Source organism: Carcharhinus amblyrhynchos, chromosome 21, assembly GCF_965287045.1.
Source record: "Carcharhinus amblyrhynchos chromosome 21, sCarAmb.v2.hapA, whole genome shotgun sequence".
Classification (NCBI taxonomy): domain Eukaryota; kingdom Metazoa; phylum Chordata; class Chondrichthyes; order Carcharhiniformes; family Carcharhinidae; genus Carcharhinus; species Carcharhinus amblyrhynchos.
This window is the reverse complement of record NC_137344.1, coordinates 12,072,269-12,091,056: the sequence shown is the minus strand read 5'-3', so window position 1 is coordinate 12,091,056 and position 18,788 is coordinate 12,072,269. Positions and strand designations below refer to the sequence as shown.

Here is an 18,788-nt window from a genome sequence, read left to right as displayed (position 1 = left end):
GCAGAATGGTGGGATGCAATTGTCCATTCTACATGTACTCAGCTTCCAATCTTGATAGTGTTGCGAGGAATAGTACAAAATAACACTAAAGCTTCTCCGCAAGAAGTAAAGGCAATTTGATGGTCCAGTTGTTGACGGTAACTTGTAGATCTGTTGATGATCAGTTTCAGAGCAGCACTGGCAGATTCCTCAGAGAGGTCACCAGTGGGATCATACATTGTTAAAGTTAATTTATTAATCACAAGTAAGCTTACATTTACACTGCAATGAAGTTACTATGAAAATTCCCCAATCGCTACACTCCTGCGCCTGTTTGGGTACACAGAGGGAGAATTCAGTACAGCCAGTGCACCTAACCTGCATGTTTTGGACTGTGGGAGGAAACCAGAGCACCTGGAGGAAACCCACGCAGACACAGGGAGAACATGTAAACTCCACACAGACAGTGATCCAAGCCGGGAGTCGAACCCGGGTCCCTGGCACTGTGAGACAGCAGTGCTAACCACTGTGCCACGGTGCTGCCACTATAGAGATATTGGTCTCTACTCCTTGCCCCTAATAAAAATTGTATTTTCATCTGGAAACACGTCTTTGTTTTTCCTCATTCTTTATGTATTTATTACTTTTTTTTGTTTCCCTGGTTGCATAAAATAATTAACTCTACCTATATTACCACTTAACTATTTTCTATATTTGTTTTCACATATACAAAAGGTGTTGATTTCTGTAACCATAATATGCTAGAATTCTTAGTGAAGGTGAATAGTCACTACCACCATCTACGAACCCGCTGGCAGCGCAGCATAAAATTCTGCCCCATGAGTTCAAATCTCTCCAATATAAATTTGAGTCATCTGCAGGTAACTACTAGTGTGTGAGTTGCTGCCCGTAGCCATCTGTTACTTTTTTTTAAGTCTGAATCCACAGCCCTGCAATGGCTAATGTCCCACAGCCCTGCAATGTCTAATGTCCCACAGCCCTGCAATGGCTAATGTCCCACAGCCCTGCAATGTCTAATGTGAGGATTGGAATTGAGTGAGAAACAATTCAACTCCCTTGTAATCTGGACTGGAATTTTTTCCATCCACCTGCCAGCTTCTTTAATTTCTTTGTAGTCAGAACAGATTTCACACTGAGAGTTGTCATTCAGTTGAGTTGGCAAACTGTTCTTTTCCCTCTGCAGCACGTAAAACATTCAGCACACCAGGTAAAATGAAAGTCACACAGTTCAACTTCTGTTTGCTTGGCATTACATAAATAAAGAATGCATGTGCACTAATCCACTTGAAGGGAACTTTAACATAAAAAGATAGATTGCCAATGCTATCTCCCCTGCTGATGGTGAGGGGTGGCCCTATTGATTCTTAAAAAGCCTCACTTCAACAGGGCACAGTGCACAACACTGCTGTCATACAGCGCCAGGGACCTGAATTCAATTTCAGCCTTGGGTGCTTTGTGGAGTTTGTACATTCTCCCCATGTCTGTGTGGGTTTCCTTCGAGTATCCGAAGATGTGTAGATTAGATGGATTAGCTATGGCGAATGTGCGGGGTTTTGGGAAGAGGGCAGAGGAGAAGACGCTCTTGTCAAAGAGCCAGTGTAGACTTAGAATCATAAAATCATAGAAATCCTACAGTGCAGAAAGAGGCCATTGGGCCCATCGAGCCTACAACGACCACAATCCCACCCAGGCTGTACCCCTATATCCCTACATATTTACCCACTAATCCCGCTAACTTACATATCTCAGGACACAAAGGAGCAATTTTAACATGGCCAATCAACCTAACCCACACATCTTTGGACGGTGGGAGGAAACCGGAGCACCTGGAGGAAACCCACGCAGACACGAGGAGAATGTGCAAACTCCATACAGACTGTGACCTGAGCCAGGAATTGAACTCAGGTCCCTGGAGCTGTGCAGCAGCAGTGCTAACCTCTGTGCCACCGTGCTGCCCTTGATGAGTTAAATAGCCTCCTTCTGCACTGCAGGAATTCTATAACTTCTAGCCAGCAGCAGGGAGCAAACAAATGCATCAACTTCAATGTGAAGGATGTCTTCTAAAAGATTTGTACAACTAATTTTTTTTTTGCTTAGTTCATGGGATATGGGCATTATTGGCAAGGCCAGCATTTATTACCTATCCTTAATTGTCTCCATTAACTCCATTTACACTTCTTGCTTCCTCGGGAAACAGCCCACATAATCAAGGATCTCAGACATCGCGGAAATACTCTCTTCCACCTTCTTCCTTCGGGAAAAAGATACAAAAGTCTGAAAACATTTACCAACTGACTCAAGAACAGTTCCTTCCCTGCTTTCCTTCACCAGACCTTTGAATGGTCCTATCACATATTAAGCTGATCTTCCTCCGCACCCTATCAGTAACTGCAACACTATATTCTGCACCCTATACTTTTCTTCTCCCCTGTGCACTCTATGAACAGTATGATTTGTCTGTATAGCGTGCAAGAAACAATACTTTTCACCGTATTCCAATACATATGACAATAAATCAATTCAATTCTGTGAGAGTATTCATCTAGTTATGGATGGCGCTGTCTGGGGAAGCTGCCTCTTCAGGGAAGCTTCTGTACAATACATGAACATCATTCAAGTCCCAGGTCTTCCTCAGAAAGCAAATGACACATGGCCCCAAACTTGGTAGAAAGAAGGAAACCCATCATAGCTACATGTGACCAAAACCACATAGTTGACTCTCGAATGACTGAAGTTTGGACAATTAATGCAGACTTGCCCACATAATCTGAAAAAGAATTTAATAAAATTTACAGATCTCACTTGAGAAAACACCAGGACCAGAAGATAGCAACGATCAGAAGAATTGCACCTTTAGCGATTTCTTTGATATGAGCTTCTATTACTGCATCCTTGTCCATGCGATGTGACCAGTGACTTGGAGAATACTGCTTTTCAAGCTCCTACAGTAAATAAAAATGTGAACAAAGTCATATTTAACCACACATCAAACAACCTCAGTTCAACAAAAACACGTGAAACTAAACTATTTTCACCTGATTTGGGTTATCAGCCACTAGTGCTAAATGAAAATTTGGTTTCTCATAACCTGCAAAAGACTGACTGACGTTTGAGAGTTCATTTCACCTTTATGAAGCACATCACCACTGCAGTTACAACTTGGTTATAGAAGTCACTTGCAGAGTGGAAAATAAAACAACAAATATTAACAATTAGACACAGGAACATAGAGTATGAGGGTCGATTCCATGACTTAGAATTCCCAACATGAAACTTCATGAGCACTTGGCGTGATCTTCTGGCTCTTCATGCCAGCAGGATATTCCGCCGACAGCGTAACTCTGCCGCAAGCTTCCCAGCAGCATCAGGTGGAATCAATGTGAAATCCCTTGATAGTGGCAGGACCAGAAGATCCCACTACTGAAAAAGACAGCACAGGGGGGCCAGAGAATCCCGGACTTTATGTCTTATGAAACGTGATGAATGCTGCCAGGCCACAACTTCTGGCCAATTATGTCTGGGGTTGGGATATGTATTCTGGGATCTTAAGAAACCCCTTTTAGCTTCATTCTTCATCATTCTCCTTGCTGGGAAAAGCACCAATGATATTGGGGATGGTGTAATTCTAGGAAGATGGCTAGCCCGCCTATTTGTCACTACAAGGCCACAGTCAGTGGCCATCTTGAAGAGGTCATCATGTTTATTCTCTCACATGGTGAATAATCTCTTTGATCGGTCAACTGTCTAATGGCAGAACAAAATGGTCATTGCCCACAATCACTGTTGGAGCACTGGGCATGTTACTGGTTCTGGCCACTTGAGGGAGCAGTGAAATATCTGGTGATCCAGACACAAGACTACCTCCAGAAGTCCAAAACACTTTCACATTGTAAATATTGGTAAAATGCCAAGGTGTGCTTGGTTTACTGATACGCCATGCTATTTTAATCACGTAAATACTGCTTAACTCTACATACAGCAAGCTGCATCTCAGATTTCCTATTTTAAATTTAACTTATGTTGACTAAGTGTGACCATTTCTTATTTGGGGTAAAGAACTAGGAGTTCCAGACACACTGCCATGGGAACTGGAACTCAGGTCTGTACCCACATTCCATAAAATTCAGACTTAATTAACACATGGCATCACATGATAAAATAGAGTTGTGAAGAACCCCAAGATACCTCAATGAAATTCAAATTCAGAATAAAATGTACAGCACCCTTCATAGAAAAACAATGTTGAGATCTTGTTTGTAATGTGTGTTTCACCACAATGCTTCTCTCCTGCCTGCCAAACATATTGAGAGGATTCTCTGAACTGCTCGTTCAGAGAACATGGTATGTACTATCTACTGATCAGGCATGAAGAGGTAATTAAAAGGGTAATTAAACACATTCACTTACTTCTTTATTCATTTTCTTCCAATTACTCATGCTGCTAGTGAATTATGCTACTCTTCATAAACTTGGACCTTAGCTTGGAGTCAACATTGGTGTCCTATCGATAAAAGAAGAATTATGAATTGAGTAGTGATTAACGGAACTTTGATGAATCCTAGAATCCATACAGTACAGAAGGAGGCTATTTGGCCCATCAAGTCTGTACTGAGACTCTGACAGAGTACCTTACCCAGGCCCTCTCCCCTCCTCTATTCCTGCACATTTAACATGGCTAATCCCTCTAATCAATACATTTTGGGACAAAGGGGCAATTTACCATCGCCACCCAACTCGACCTGCACACCTTTGGACTGCGGGAGGAAACTGGAGCACCCGGAGGAAACCCACGCAGTCATGAGGAGAGTGTGTGGAATTTGCATAGTCATTCAAGGCTGGAATTGAACCTGGGTCCCTGGCGTTGTGAGACAGCAGTGCTAACCACTGTGCCACCATGCTGCCCATAACAATTGTTTACACATGTGTTTTATACAGTGTAAGTCTTTGATTCATTTGCTTGTATGTCCTGTCATTACACTGCTCAGAGCATGTTTTAATACTTAATATCACACTTATTAATAATATTGCAGCAAAGGTCAGGTGGGAGTGTTCCAATTGCCCTGAAGCATGTTGGAAAATTGTGCAAATTTAGAGTCATAGAATTCTACAGTGTAGAAGGAGGCCATTTGGCTCATCGAGTCTGCACCAACCACAATCCCACCCAGGCCCTATCCCCGCAATCCTATGCATTTACCTTAGCTAGTTCCCAATACTAAGGGGCAATTTAGCATGGTCAATCTACCTAACCCCACATCTTCGGAATGTGAGAGGAAACCATAACACCCGGAGGAAACCCACGCAGACACAGGGAGAATATGCAAACTCCACACAGTTACCCAAGCCGGGAATCAAACCCAGGTCCCAGGCGCTGTGAGGTAGCGCTGTGTCACTGCGCCACCCTTGTTGCAAGGAAAAGGGAAACTCCAGAACTCAAATTTTTGCTTATGGAACTTTAAGGTGAAATTATCTGGGGTTAAAATTTGGGTTCAAATTTGTCACTTCAATGAGGCATCTTAATGTTGTAAGGAGTTTGGTATCATAGACAGATATTCCTCAATGTGGTAGCCAAGACCCATAGCCTAGAATCCCATTACAGTAAAAATAAAGATGAGGTAAACCTTAATAAAGGAAAATTCAAATTAACTTGTGTCACGATGTTCAAAAGATGTTCCCTAAAGAAGCCCATGAATAATATATTTGTGTGTATGAGGGCGTACTTTTTTTAAGGAGGCAGAGCCTCTTTGCTTAAAAAGGCCAGTATATTTCAATCTATTACCTTGGAAATTACTTAACAAAAGATAATGTTACTAACACACACATACATACACACACGCCCACATGCACACACGCAGACACACATTGTGCAGAGTCTGTACATTCTCACTGTATTTGCATAGATTTTTTCCAGGTGCTCTGGTTTCCTCCCACAGTTTGAAAGATGTGCAGGTTAGATGAACTGACCATGCTAAACTCTCCCTCAGTGTACCCAAACAGGTGCCAGAGTGTGGTGACTAGGGGATTTTCACAGTAACTTCATTGCAGCGTTAATGTAAGCCTACTTGCGACAATAATAAATAACATTAAAACTTAAACATGCACATGAACACATGCAAGGACACACACACACACACACACACACACACACATTCATGCATACAGACACACATGAAATAGATTTCCTGTATCTCTCCTGTCAACTAACCCTGTATCATGAGTTTCCACAATTCTTGTTCGCCAATGTAGTTGATCAGATATCTTCTCAAAAGTGATCCTAAGAGGATTCTACATACCCCTCTTCAAACAGGGGAACAAGTTTGGAGAATCCTAGGGCCTTAAAATCAATTTCTGGGTTTTAGGGATTTGAAATGTAAGTAGGCAGTGTTGGGAGGATATTCGTTACAGAATAAGTCTTTTAAACAAGTCTTTTGTTGCCTTCAATAGGTTAACCGCAAGTGTTTATTAATAAATGGAACTATTTATACGTGTACAGTAAAGCGTGCTGCCTAGGATCTCGCCTTAGGTCTTTATGTCTCTGCTCAACATCACACTTACCCCTGGGCCACGTGACTTCTGACATTGCTTCTTAACCTTTTGGATAAGACCAAACGTGAGGTCAGGTGTAATACCCTTTTCTTGTCAGCTTGGATCTGGAATGGTCTACCCTGCAGCCAGTGGATGAAGCATCTGCCACTATGATAATAAGCAGGGTTGGCTCATAGTGATCCAGAGTGTCAGCAGAAAGCAGCATTGCCTCTATGTGACTAATTGTCTGCTCTTGCTACACATTGCAGCACCCCACAATCTCTTTCTTGGAAATGTGTCCCAAGAGTCTGTGAGTTGTGCCAAATTAGGTAAGGATGATGCTTGTCGGATCACTATCCATAGAGGATGCTGGAGGTTGAGGACTGAGGCAGGAGTGGAGAACTCACTGATCTTCTTGGTTTTCTGTGGGTTCACTGTGATGCCTTTGTGGCTGATGATGTGGCTCAGGAAACATTGGACATTTTGTAAGATTTGTATTTGTCACTCAGCTCAGCCCTGCTTCCTGCAGTCACTCCAAGACTGCCGTGAGCCTTTTAATTGCTCTTCCACTGTCATGTCCAGAGCCAAGATATCATTCATGTGGAAAATGATCCCCTAAAGACCCTGCAAAATGTCTGGCATCATGCATAGGAATAGCTCTGGTGCTGACTTGAGCCTCTCTGGCTATGGCCTTATTAAAATGTGTTAGATCAGCACAAATGTGGAGGAGCCCATTCAGTTTTGGGTCTCGGACCATCACAGAGAACCATTCTTGTGATTGGAGACATGACCCCCATGTTCACCCTCTTTGCGAGGCAGCTGCTATACTCTCTCTATGAGGTGGGTGGGGTGAAAAGGCACACTGGGTCTAGCATCCTCTCTCAGTGTAATCCGGGACATGTTTTTTTTATACGGACCAGCCCCATAAAGAGCGTTAGGAACTTGCTTTTGTATTTGGAGCCAGTCTCTTGACCTCTTCAATTTTTGCAGGAAGTTCAAGTCGACACAAGCTTTGCGCTTTCACAGAGAGCAGCACTGGTTATGGATGATAGACAGGATCACCTGGTTTGTTCTGTTCTTCTACCTGTGCATCGCCTGCAGGGTGTCCTTGACTGGAAGTCTCAAGCCTCCTGCTGCGTACAGGGGTGTTGTGTGTGGCTTCAGCCACTGGATTGCCAGCCATGGTTCTTTGTCCAAGACAATGGTTATGCCAGCACCTGATTTGTTCAGTGGTTGTTGGCAAAGATATCTGTGTTCCAGAGTGAGAAACCACGGAGTGGGGATATTCGCTGATGATTACACAATGCTCAGCATTATTCATGACCCCTCAGATACTGAAGCAGTCCATATTCAAATGCAACAAGATCTGGACAATATCCAAGCTTAGGCTGGCAAGTGGCAAGTAGCATTTGCGCCACACAAATGCCAGGCAATGATCATTGTCGATAAGTGGCACTCTAACCACTGCTCCTCGACATTCAATGGTGTAGCCATCACTGAATCTCCCACTGTCAACATCCTTGGGGTTACCATTGACCAGAAACTTGACTGGACGCACCATATAAACACAGTGACTACAAAAGTAGGTCAGAGGTTAGGAATACTGCAGTAACTCACCTCCTGACTCCCCAGAGCCTGTCCACTATCTACAAGGCACAAGTCAGGAGTGTGATGGAATACTTCCCACTTGCCTGGATGAGTGCAGCTCCAACAACATTTAAGAGGTTTGACGCCATCCAGGACAAAGCAGCCCGCTTGATTGGCACCACATCCACAAATATCCACTCTCTACACCACCAATGCTCAGTAGCAGCAGTGTGTACTATCTGCAAGATGCAGAGCAACACTTTACCAAGGATCCTTAGACAGCGTCTCTCAAATGCACGACCATTTTCATCTAGAAGGACAAGGGCAGCAGACACATGGGAAGACCACCACTTGCAAGTTCCCCTCCAAGTCACTCACCATCCTGACTTGGAAATATATCGCCGTTCCTTCGCAGTCGCTGGGTCAAAATCCTGGAATTCCCTCCCTAACAGCTTTGTGGGCCAACCCACAACACATGAACTCCAGTGATTCAAAAGAAGGCAGCTCACCACCACCTTCTCAAGGGCAACTAGGGATGGGTAATAAATGCTAGCCAGCCTGCAACACCTGTGTCCCATGAATGAATAAAAAAAATCCCTGATACCCCTGAACCCTAACCCCCACTCCCATTTACTCTTCTCCCCCTCCAACCTGCAACCTGTTCCAGAGTTGCGATCTTCCCCCATCCTTCAACAATCTCTCCCTACCTCAGTTCTGTTCCCCATGCTGTCCAAGGGAGGCCAGGAACTGCAGAAAAACATTATCACCCTGAGGTCCTGTCATTAAATTGGGGAAGAGATTCACATCACCCGCCTTTCCAAGGTTCCAGGTTGCTACAAGTCCCCTCTCACCCCTCTGCATTGTACTCAAATCCTTCCCCTAGGTGTCTGTCTAATGAAGGCAAAGCAAAACAATCACAATGTCAAATCAGTCTCAGCTCTTGGTATTCACCGACATCTAGCAGTCATTGAAACTGAAACTCTCTCTTGAATATTGGAGAAGAGAATATAGCTACAAGTTTTAACATTGCTCTTACCAGTGCACTGTGCTGGGCTCCTTGAACTTTGCAACTCTGCCCAGGAGCAGACTGTTTGGCAGGACTCATCTAAGTCCCAATTGGCTGCTCAAAGTCAGGTGCTGTGTTAACAATCTGTTAAGTTTAAACTAAACAGCTGCTGCTACCCTGTGCAGATAACTTAGAGAGAGGTCATACTCCAAAAACTTTCACTGCACTGACACCAAAGCACTGAATCGCTGAAGCAAAACATGGGGCACCTTGCGGAAGCTGGTCAGCCTGGCTTCTGTCTCATCAGCCTGAACATTTCCCAGTGCAGCTCTTTTGCTCCGAATCCTCCCTAATTTGTGAGAAATCTCTTGGGCTGCACAAGGCATTACCGAACCAAAATACTTGTTGTGGCTACCAACGATTGCACTTCGGTCTCTAGGGTTAAGGCCACTCCTGATCAATATTGGAATCACCTGAATGAGAATAAAGCCATATTTCAAAAGCCCATTTGCTCAGATCTGAAATCCAGGTATTTGTTCTGGGCTTCATTCAGCAAAAACTATTTGGACACAATGCAATCAAAATTAGGATGAATCTCACCCATATTTTTGATGTGTAATGGGTGCCAAATTCTGGCCATGAGATCCTGCATAAAATCTGCACTAAATTACCATGTTGTCCTTCAATAATTTTCAGGAAGCCCTTTGTAGTCTCTGGAAATCAGTGATGCATCAATTAAAATATTCAGAGTCAGGTCATTGCCTATATCATAACCTGCTTGAAAATCTAGGTGGAATAAACATATGGCCTACAAACTGCAACTATTTCCTTCCGTTCTAAAGTGGCCTAAACTAGGACCATAAATGGATCACTGGAGGCATAGCCAAAGCTACAAAAGATATATATTTTTATTCATTCATGAGACATGGGTGTTGCTGGCTAGGCAAGCATTTGTTGCCCGTTCCTCATTGCCCTTGAACTGAGAAGCTTGCTAGGCCAATTAAGAGGGCAGTTAAGAGTCAACCACATTGCTGTTGATCTGGAGTCTCTTATAGGCCAGAGCAGGTAAAGACAGCAGAATTCCTTCCCTAAAGGACATTCATGAATCAATGCATTGAAAATCCACAATGGATTCATGGTCAACATTGGACTTTTAATTACAAAGTTTTATTAAATTCAAATTTCACCATCTGCCATAGTAGGATTTGAACCTCAGTTCCCCCAGAACATTACTCTAATCCAATGGCCTCTGCTTTTCCCAAAATACCACTGCTTCAAAAGGGTACTTTTGCCTTTATAGCAATAGCACAAAGTCACCAACCTCAAGACTGCTCTCTTGGATCATCTGAGCTCCTCTCAAACCCATTTCGCTTCAAGTCTACTCCATAAAACTCTTTCTTTACTTGAGTCTCTTTATTTGGTTCCTTTATTGAACAGGATCTGTTTCTGACCTCTCCCCTTGTCCCTTAGCCAGAACTGTGTTGTGATAATGAAATAAAAAAACACCATTTATACTCAGAAATATTGGACTTTAAATAAGAGCTATGGCTTTAAAAATGGGCATGCAAATCAAAGAGGGTGAAGGATGTAAATTCACTCACTGGCTGGATAGCTGATGAATGATACTAAGAGAGAAGTAATGGAACCTGTAGGAGGGAATGAACAAATTGAGTTTTCTGAGACCATGGAGGACTTCAACAAAAACAGCTTTATTCAACATGCAAGAGGAAGAGCAGAACTCATGGCTGTAACTACAGCTTGCTTCAGAGCTATTCTGCTAATCATCGGTTCTTACATACTCTTATGCTTTTTCGTGTTACAAAGTGCTACATTTCGATCAGGTCATCAGATTGTTACTTCGGATTGGTCACAGTTCTGTTTTTGATTACATTATGCAGATCCATTGTCTTAGGTGCTCAGTTTTAATCATTTACTGGACATCTCCTTCTACCTGTTTACAATATCAAAGTGTTGTGTTTGTCAAACGAATTTCGATGGGGTGTTAATTGTCCCATCTCCTGGTTATTTGATTAAGTTTTCAGAGGCATAATGGTTCCTCTGGATCTTTTGGAGCCTTGGGAATTGATATTGTTGTAACCTTCAAGCAATACCATCTGGGATGTGACTGTTTTAGTACTGTCTGAGATATAATTATTTGTATTTTGTTCTGTCTGCCACTAGGGACTGTGGAAGCTACAGTACTGTCATAAGAGCATAAGAAATAGGAGCAGAAGTAGGCCATCTAGCCCTTCGAGCCTGCCCCGCCATTCAATAAGATCATGGCTGATCTGAAGTGGATCAGTTCCACTTTCCCACCTGCTTCCCATAACCCTTAATTCCCTTGTCTATCAGAAATCTATCTACCTGTGACTTAAACATATTCAACGAGGTAGCCTCCACCACTTCAATGTGCAGAGAATTCCAGAGATTCACCACCCTTTGAGTGAAGAAGTTCCTCCTCAACTCCGTTCTAAACCACCTCCCCTTTATCTTGAGGCTGTGCCCCCTAGTCCTACTGTCTCACCACCCCCTTATTTTGAGGCCATGCCCTCTAGTTCTGGTTTCCTTTCTAAGCAGAAAGAATCTCTACCCTATCTAGCTCCTTCATTATCTTGTAAATCTCTATAACATACCCCCTCAGCCTTCTAAACTCCAATGAGTACAGACCCAGTCCATTTAATCTCTCCTCATAAGCTAACCCCTCATCTCTGGTATCAGCCTGGTGAACCTTCTCTGTACTCCCTCCAAGGCCTTTTGCAAATAAGGGGACCAAAACTGCACACAGTACTCCAGTTGCGGCCTCACCAGTGCCTTGTACAGTTGCAGCAAGACCTCCCTGCTTTTATATTCTATCCCCCTCATTATAAAGGCCAACATTCCACTCGCCTTCTTGATCACCTGCTGCACCTGCAGACTGGGTTTTTGCAATTCGTGTACAAGGACCCCCAGGTCCCTCTGCACCGTAGCATGCTGCAACTTTTCACCATTTAAATAATATTCCATCCTACTATTATTTCTTCCAAAGTGGATAACCTCACATTTGCTAACATTATACTCCATCTGCCAGGTCCTTGCCCACTCACTCAGCCTATCCAGCTCTCTCTACAGACTTTCCGCTCCTGCACACAATTTGCTTTCCCACTCATCTTCATGTCATCAGTAAATTTTGTTACCCTACACTCAGCACCCTCCTCCAGATCATCTATGTATATGGTAAACAGTTGAGGCCCCAGCACCGATCCCTGCGGCACGCCACTAGTCACCAACTGCCAACCAGAAAAGCACCCATTGATTCCAACTCTCAGCTTCCTGTTAGATAGCCAATCCTCAATCCACACTAACACTTTACCCCCAACTCCATATACCCTAACCTTCTGCAGCAACCTTTTGTGAGGCATCTTATCGAACACCTTCTGGAAATCTAAAAACACCACATCCACCAGTTCCCCTCTGTCTACCGCACTAATCACATCTTCATAAAAATCCAGTAAATTCGTTAAACACGACTTCCCCTTCACGAATCCGTGCTGCGTCTGTTTGATTGAACCGTTCTTTTCTAGATGTCCTGCTATTTCTTCTTTAATGACGGATTCTAGCATTTTTCCAACTACGGATGTTAAGCTAACCAGCCTGTAGTTACCTGCCTTTTGTCTGCTGCCTTTTTTAAACAACGACATAACAGTAGCTGTTTTTCAATCCGCCAGCACTTGCCCAGAGTCCAGCGAATTTTGATAAATAATTACTGACGCATCTGCTATTACTTCTGTCATTTCTTTCAAAACCCTGGGATGCGTTCCATCCAGTTCCAGGGACTTGTCTACTTTCAGTCCCGTTAGTCTATCAAGCACAACCTCTCTAGTATCAGTAATTGTATTAAAGACCTCATCTCCTATCAACCCTCTACCTTTAATAATCGGCAAGCTATTTGTGTCCTCCTCCATGAAGACCAACACAAAAAACTTATTTAAAGTTTCAGCCATTTCCTCGTTTCCCACCATTAAATCCCTCTCTCGTCCTCCAAGGGTCCAACATTCACTCTAGCCAGTCTCTTCTTCTTTATATATTTGTAAAAACTTTTACTATCATTTTTTTACATTTAGAGCTAGTTCAGTTTCATACTCTTTCCTTTCTTTATTGCTTTATTAGTCATTCTTTGTTGTTTTTAAAATCTTTCCCAATCTTCTAATTCCCCACTATTTTTAGCCACTCTGTACGCATCGGTTTTTAATTTAATACTCTCCCTTATTTCCTTCCATATCCATGGCTGGTTATCACTTTTCTTACAGTCCTTCTTTATCACTGGAATATATTTCTGCTGAATACTGAAAAAGATCTCTTTAAAAATCCTCCACTGTTCCTCAGCTGTCCTACCAACCAGTCTGCGCCCCCAATCTACATTAGCCAATTCCTCCATCATCTTATCATACTCCCCTCTGTTCAAACAGAGAACACTGGTTTGGGACCCTACTTTCTCACCCTCCATCTGCATCAGAAATTCAACCATATTGTGATCACTTGTCCCAAGAGGATCCCTCACAAGAAGATCCCTAATTCTACCTGCCTCGTTACACAGTACCAGATCTAAGATAACTTGCTCCCTCGTAGGTTCCGTTACATACTGTTCAAGGAAAGTATCCTGACAGCGTTCCAAGAACTCTTTCTCAAGCCCACCATGTCCGACTTCAGTCAACCAAGAAATATGCAGGTTAAAATCCTCCATAATTATCGCTGTTCCGTTTTTGCACGCATCAATTATTTGCTTGTTTGTAGCCCGCCCTGGGGGCCTAAAGAAAATGCCCACCAGTGACTTTCTCCCATTACTATTCCTTATCTCCACCCACAATGATTCCACGTTTTGCTCTTTGGACCCTATATCTTCTCTTACTACCGCCCTGATGTTATCCTTTATTAACAGAGCTACCCCACCTCCTTTTTCTTCCTGTCTATCCTTCCTAAGTGTCTGATACCCCTGGATATTCAGTTCCCAGTCCAGGTCACCCTGCAACCACGTTTCCGTAATGGCCACTAGCTCATACCCATTTGTGCTGATTTGTGCCATCAACTCATTCACTTTGTTTCGAATACTTCGTGCATTCAGGTAAAGTGTCTTTATACCAGCCTTTATCTGGACCCGATTTGTAGAAACGCTACTAACCTCTCTTGTGCCCCCTACTCCTTTAATTAGTGGAATGTCTTCAACATTAACCTGCACTCGTACCCTCTCCTTTACTTTTGATTTTGTAATTCCCCTGACCCATGCACCCTCCCCCCACTAATTAGTTTAAAGCCCTATCTACAGCCCTAGTTATACAATTTGCCAGGACTCTGGTCCCAGCACGATTCAGACGAAGACCATTCCATCTGAATATGCCCCTCTGCCCCAATACTGGTGCCAATGCCCCATGAATTCAAACCCATTCCTCTCACACCAATCCTTGAGCCACGCATTCACCTCCTTAATCCTATTTACCCTATACCAATTTGCACATGGTTCAGGTAGTAATCAGAAATTACCACCTTGTTGGTTCTGCTTTTTAATTTGGTTCCCAGCTTTTCATACTCCCTCTGCAGATCCTTAGTTCATATTTTGCCTACGTCATTGGCACCTACATGAACCATGACAACTGGATTCTTACCCTCCCACTCCAGGTTCCTCTGCAGCCCAGCTGAGACATCCTGGACCCGAGCACCAGGCAGGTAACACAACTTTCGGGATTCTTTATCCTTGTCACAAAGAACAGTGTCTATGCCCCTCACTGCACTATCCCCAATTACCACTGCATTTCTCTTTACTTCTGCTTTGACCGCTCCCTGCACCATGTGTACTGTGGGCAGTTTGCTCGTCCACCTTGCAGTCCCCGTTCTTATCCACACTGGGAACAAGAATCTCAAAGCTGTTGTGCAGATTCAGGGGCTGAGGCTCTTGGGACTCCACTTCCTCCTTCCGTTCCCACCTTCCTCCCCACCTTCCTCCCCCGACTCCCCACCTCACCCGCAGCTACCCCCTCTTGTTCCTGACCCCCATCTGAGTTAGTCAGTTTAGGGGGTGTGATTTTCTCTTGAAACACATTATCCAGGAAACACTCTCCGTCCCTGATGTGTCGCAGTGTCTGTAGCTCAGAGTTCAGCTTGTCTACTATGAGCTGGAGCTCTTCAAGCAACCAGCACTTACTGCAGACATGCTCATTGGGCATGACCTTGGGGTCCACCAGCTCCCACATCATGCAGAAACTGCACATCACATGTCCCTCCATCTCAATCACCTAGTTTATGCTAGACCCAATAAAGAGTTAAACTCACCTTGCCTTCACCGAAGCCCGGTGACCCAAAGCCCTTACAGCTCACACTCTGCTCCCTGCTCCCGACGCTGCCCGCTGTATACTGCGGCCTTCCTTTTACACTTGGCGCGCTAAAAAAAAACTTTTCCCAGCACACCCCGCGGCCCACTTCCATTTAAAGTTTAAAGCAAGTTTTAACAGTCAGAAAGCCCGCGAAAAGCTTTAAAAAGTCAGTCGCTCACCTTCTCTCCCTTGATCCTCCTCTCCGCTCGCTCCACGAACAATGTCTGTTTAACCCTTTCTACAGTAAGAAATCTGACAACACCAGGTTTAAGTCCAACCGATTTATTTGATAGTAAACTCACAAGCTTTCAAGGTTTCCCTCTTCGTCAGATGAATGAAGAGTTCACCTGACGAACAGGGAAACTTCGAAAGCTTGTGAGTTTACTATCAAATAAATCGGTTGGACTTAAACCTGGTGTTGTCAGATTTCTTACTGTGTTTACCCCAGTCCAACGCCGGCATCTCCACATCATAACCCTTTCTATACATTCTTCTCCTGTTGCAGCCCACACTTCCTGGGTTTTGCCCAACTAAAGAATTACACCCTGTTTCCAGACAAGGACACATCAAAAACACAAAGGACACACTGAAACTAACTGGCATTCCCTGTGGTAAATAATAGGAACTGACTATCACCTCAGCAAGAAGGCTACTGTGAGTCATGTCCTGGACAGGTTTGTAGAACTTGCTTTCAGGGAATATACAAAACTGCAAAGTTGGATCAGATGTGATCTAATGCTCTTGCACAGAAGCATAAGAACATAAGAACATAAGAAATAGGAGGAGGAGTAGGCCATCTAGCCCTTCGAGCCTGCTCCACCATTCAATAAGATCATGGCTGATCTGAAGTGGATCAGTTCCACTTTCCTGCTTTCTCCCCATAACCCTTAATTCCCTTGTCTGTCAAAAACCTATCTACCTGTGACTTAAATATATTTAGCGAGGTAGCCTCCACCACTTCAAAGGGCAGAGAATTCCAGAGATTCATCACCCTTTGAGTGAAGAAGTTCCTCCTCAACTCCGATCTAAACTGCATCCCCCCCCCACTTATCTTGAGGCTGTGCCCTCTAGTCCTGCTGTCCTTTCTAAGCGGGAAAAATCTCTCTACCTCTACCCTATCCATCCCTTTCATTATCTTATACGTCTCTAGAAGATCCCCCCTCATCCTTCTAAACTCCAACGAGTACATACCCAGTTTATTTTGTCTCTCTTCATAGTCCAACCTCCTCATCTCCAGTATCAGCCTAGTGAACCTCCTCTGCACGCCCTCCAAGGCCAAAATATCCTTGCGCAAGTGCGGCGACCAAAACTGCACACAGTACTCCAGCTGCGGCCTCACCAGTGCCCTGTACAGTTGCAGCAAGACCTCCCTGCTTTTATATTCTATCCCCCTCGCTATAAAGTCTAGCATTCCATTCGCCTTCTTGATCACCTGCTGCACCTGCAGACTGGGTTTTTGCGACTCATGCACAAGGACCCCCAGGTCCCTCTGCACCGTAGCATGCTGCAGCTTTTCGCCCTTTAAATAGTAATCCCTCCTACTATTATTTCTGCCAAAGTGGATAACCTCACACTTGCTAACATTATACTCTATCTGCCAGGTCCTCGCCCACTCGCTCAGCCTAGCTAGATCCCTCTGCAGACTTTCCACACCCTCCACGCAATTTGCTTTTCCACTCATCTTCGTGTCATCAGCAAATTTCATCACCGTCTACTCAGCCCGCTCCTCCAGGTCATCTATATAAATGGTAAATAGCTGAGGCCCCAGCACCAATCCCTGCGGCACTCCACTAGTCACCAACCGCCAATCAGAATAGCACCCATTGATACCAACTCTCTGCTTCCTGTTAGACAGCCAATCCTCTATCCATGCTAACACCTTACCCCCGACTCCATGCACCCTAACCTTCTGTAGCAACCTTTTATGAGGCACCTTATCAAACGCCTTTTGAAAATCTAAAAACACCACATCCACCGGTTCCCCTCTGTCTACCGCACTAGTCACATCCTCATAGAAATCGAATAAATACGTCAAACACGACTTCCCCTTAACGAATCCGTGCTGCATCTGCTCTATCAAACCATTCCTTTCTAGGTGCCTCGCTATTTCTTCTGGCAAAAGTCAGCCAGCAGCAGACACCACTCCAAAGTATTTTTCTGCAAGTTAATCTTTCTGTCTAATTGCTGAAAGCCTTCCAATCATTTTCACTATGTACACCAGTTTCTGCGGTGCTACTACAACCAGCAGGAAGTCCATTGACATTTACTCTATTAATTGGTAAACGATAAAGGGGTAGTGAGTTGCCTCAATGTCAAGTTGAGCATGAAGACATTCTCCCGGAGGCTTAAATTGAACAAACAAATTTTATTTAAATTTTATTTATTTTGTTTATTGCTTCATTGGAAATTCCCCTTAAAGAGATTCCCCATGCTAGATGTGGATTGGTTGTTCTGACCACACAATCCCGACTTTGTAAGGATGATCTTAAAGTGGCAATCACCACATCGAGGACCACCACAATTTTAAAATTCTCCTTCCTGATCTCTATGATCCCCTCCAGCCCCAAAACCTTCCACATATCTTCTCTCCTCAAATCCTGGTCTCTTTGAGTATTTTTGATTTTAATCATTCCACCATTAGCAGCCAGGCCTCAAGAATTTCCTCTCTATACTTCTCTGTCTTTGTATCCTTCTTTTAGATCATCTTTACCCTACCTCTCTGACCAAATGTATGCTCATTTGCCCTAAAATCTCTCAATGTGGCCATGTTTCTAATTTTGCTTTGTATCATTCTGTGACATGCCTTTGGGAGTTTTATTATGTTAGTGGAACCCAATAAATCTAAGTTTTCCTCAAACGAAGCAACATTATTATTTAATAGAAAGGCAAAATACTGCAGATGCTGGAATGTGAAACAAAAACAGAAAATGCTGGAAAATCTCAGCAGGTCTGACAGCATCTGTGGAGGGGAAATACAGCCAACACTCTGAGTCTGGATGACCTTTGGGTTGACCCTTGGGATGGCCTGCGGTCATCCAGAAGGCCAAAAATTTCCTGCCCCTTCCACCGCAGGAACTGTAGTGGGTGAGACGGAAAGGGCGGCACGGTGATGTAGTGATTAGCACTGTCTGTGTGGGTTTCGTCTGGGCGCTCCGGTTTCCTCGCACAATCCAGAAGACATGCTGGTTAGCGGCATTGGCTGTGTTAAATTCTCCCTCAATGTACCCGAACAGACACCAGAGTGTGGCGACTAGGGGATTTTCACAGTAACTTCATTGCTGTATTAATGTGAGCATGTTTGTGACACTAATTAATTTAAGAAACTTTTAAAA

At 43.8% G+C, this 18,788-nt stretch overlaps 1 protein-coding gene across 5 annotated transcripts in view; it reads right to left on the bottom strand.

Annotated features, from left to right (window-relative positions):
* Positions 1-18,788, bottom strand: part of afmid (arylformamidase) — a 62,320-nt gene that overhangs the window by 18,872 nt on the left and 24,660 nt on the right. For 2 of the 5 annotated variants that reach the window (XM_080209496.1, XM_080209501.1), the window contains 2 exons: positions 4,408-4,501; positions 2,852-2,942 (listed from right to left, as the gene is read on the bottom strand). In XM_080209496.1, the coding sequence (XP_080065622.1) occupies positions 2,852-2,942; positions 4,408-4,437 (121 nt within the window). In that variant the 5' untranslated portion in view covers positions 4,438-4,501. Of the gene's footprint in view, positions 1-2,851; positions 2,943-4,407; positions 4,502-9,145; positions 9,200-10,716; positions 10,764-18,788 lie in introns of those variants that run through there. The other 3 variants (XM_080209498.1, XM_080209500.1, XM_080209499.1) reach the window with 3 other exon arrangements.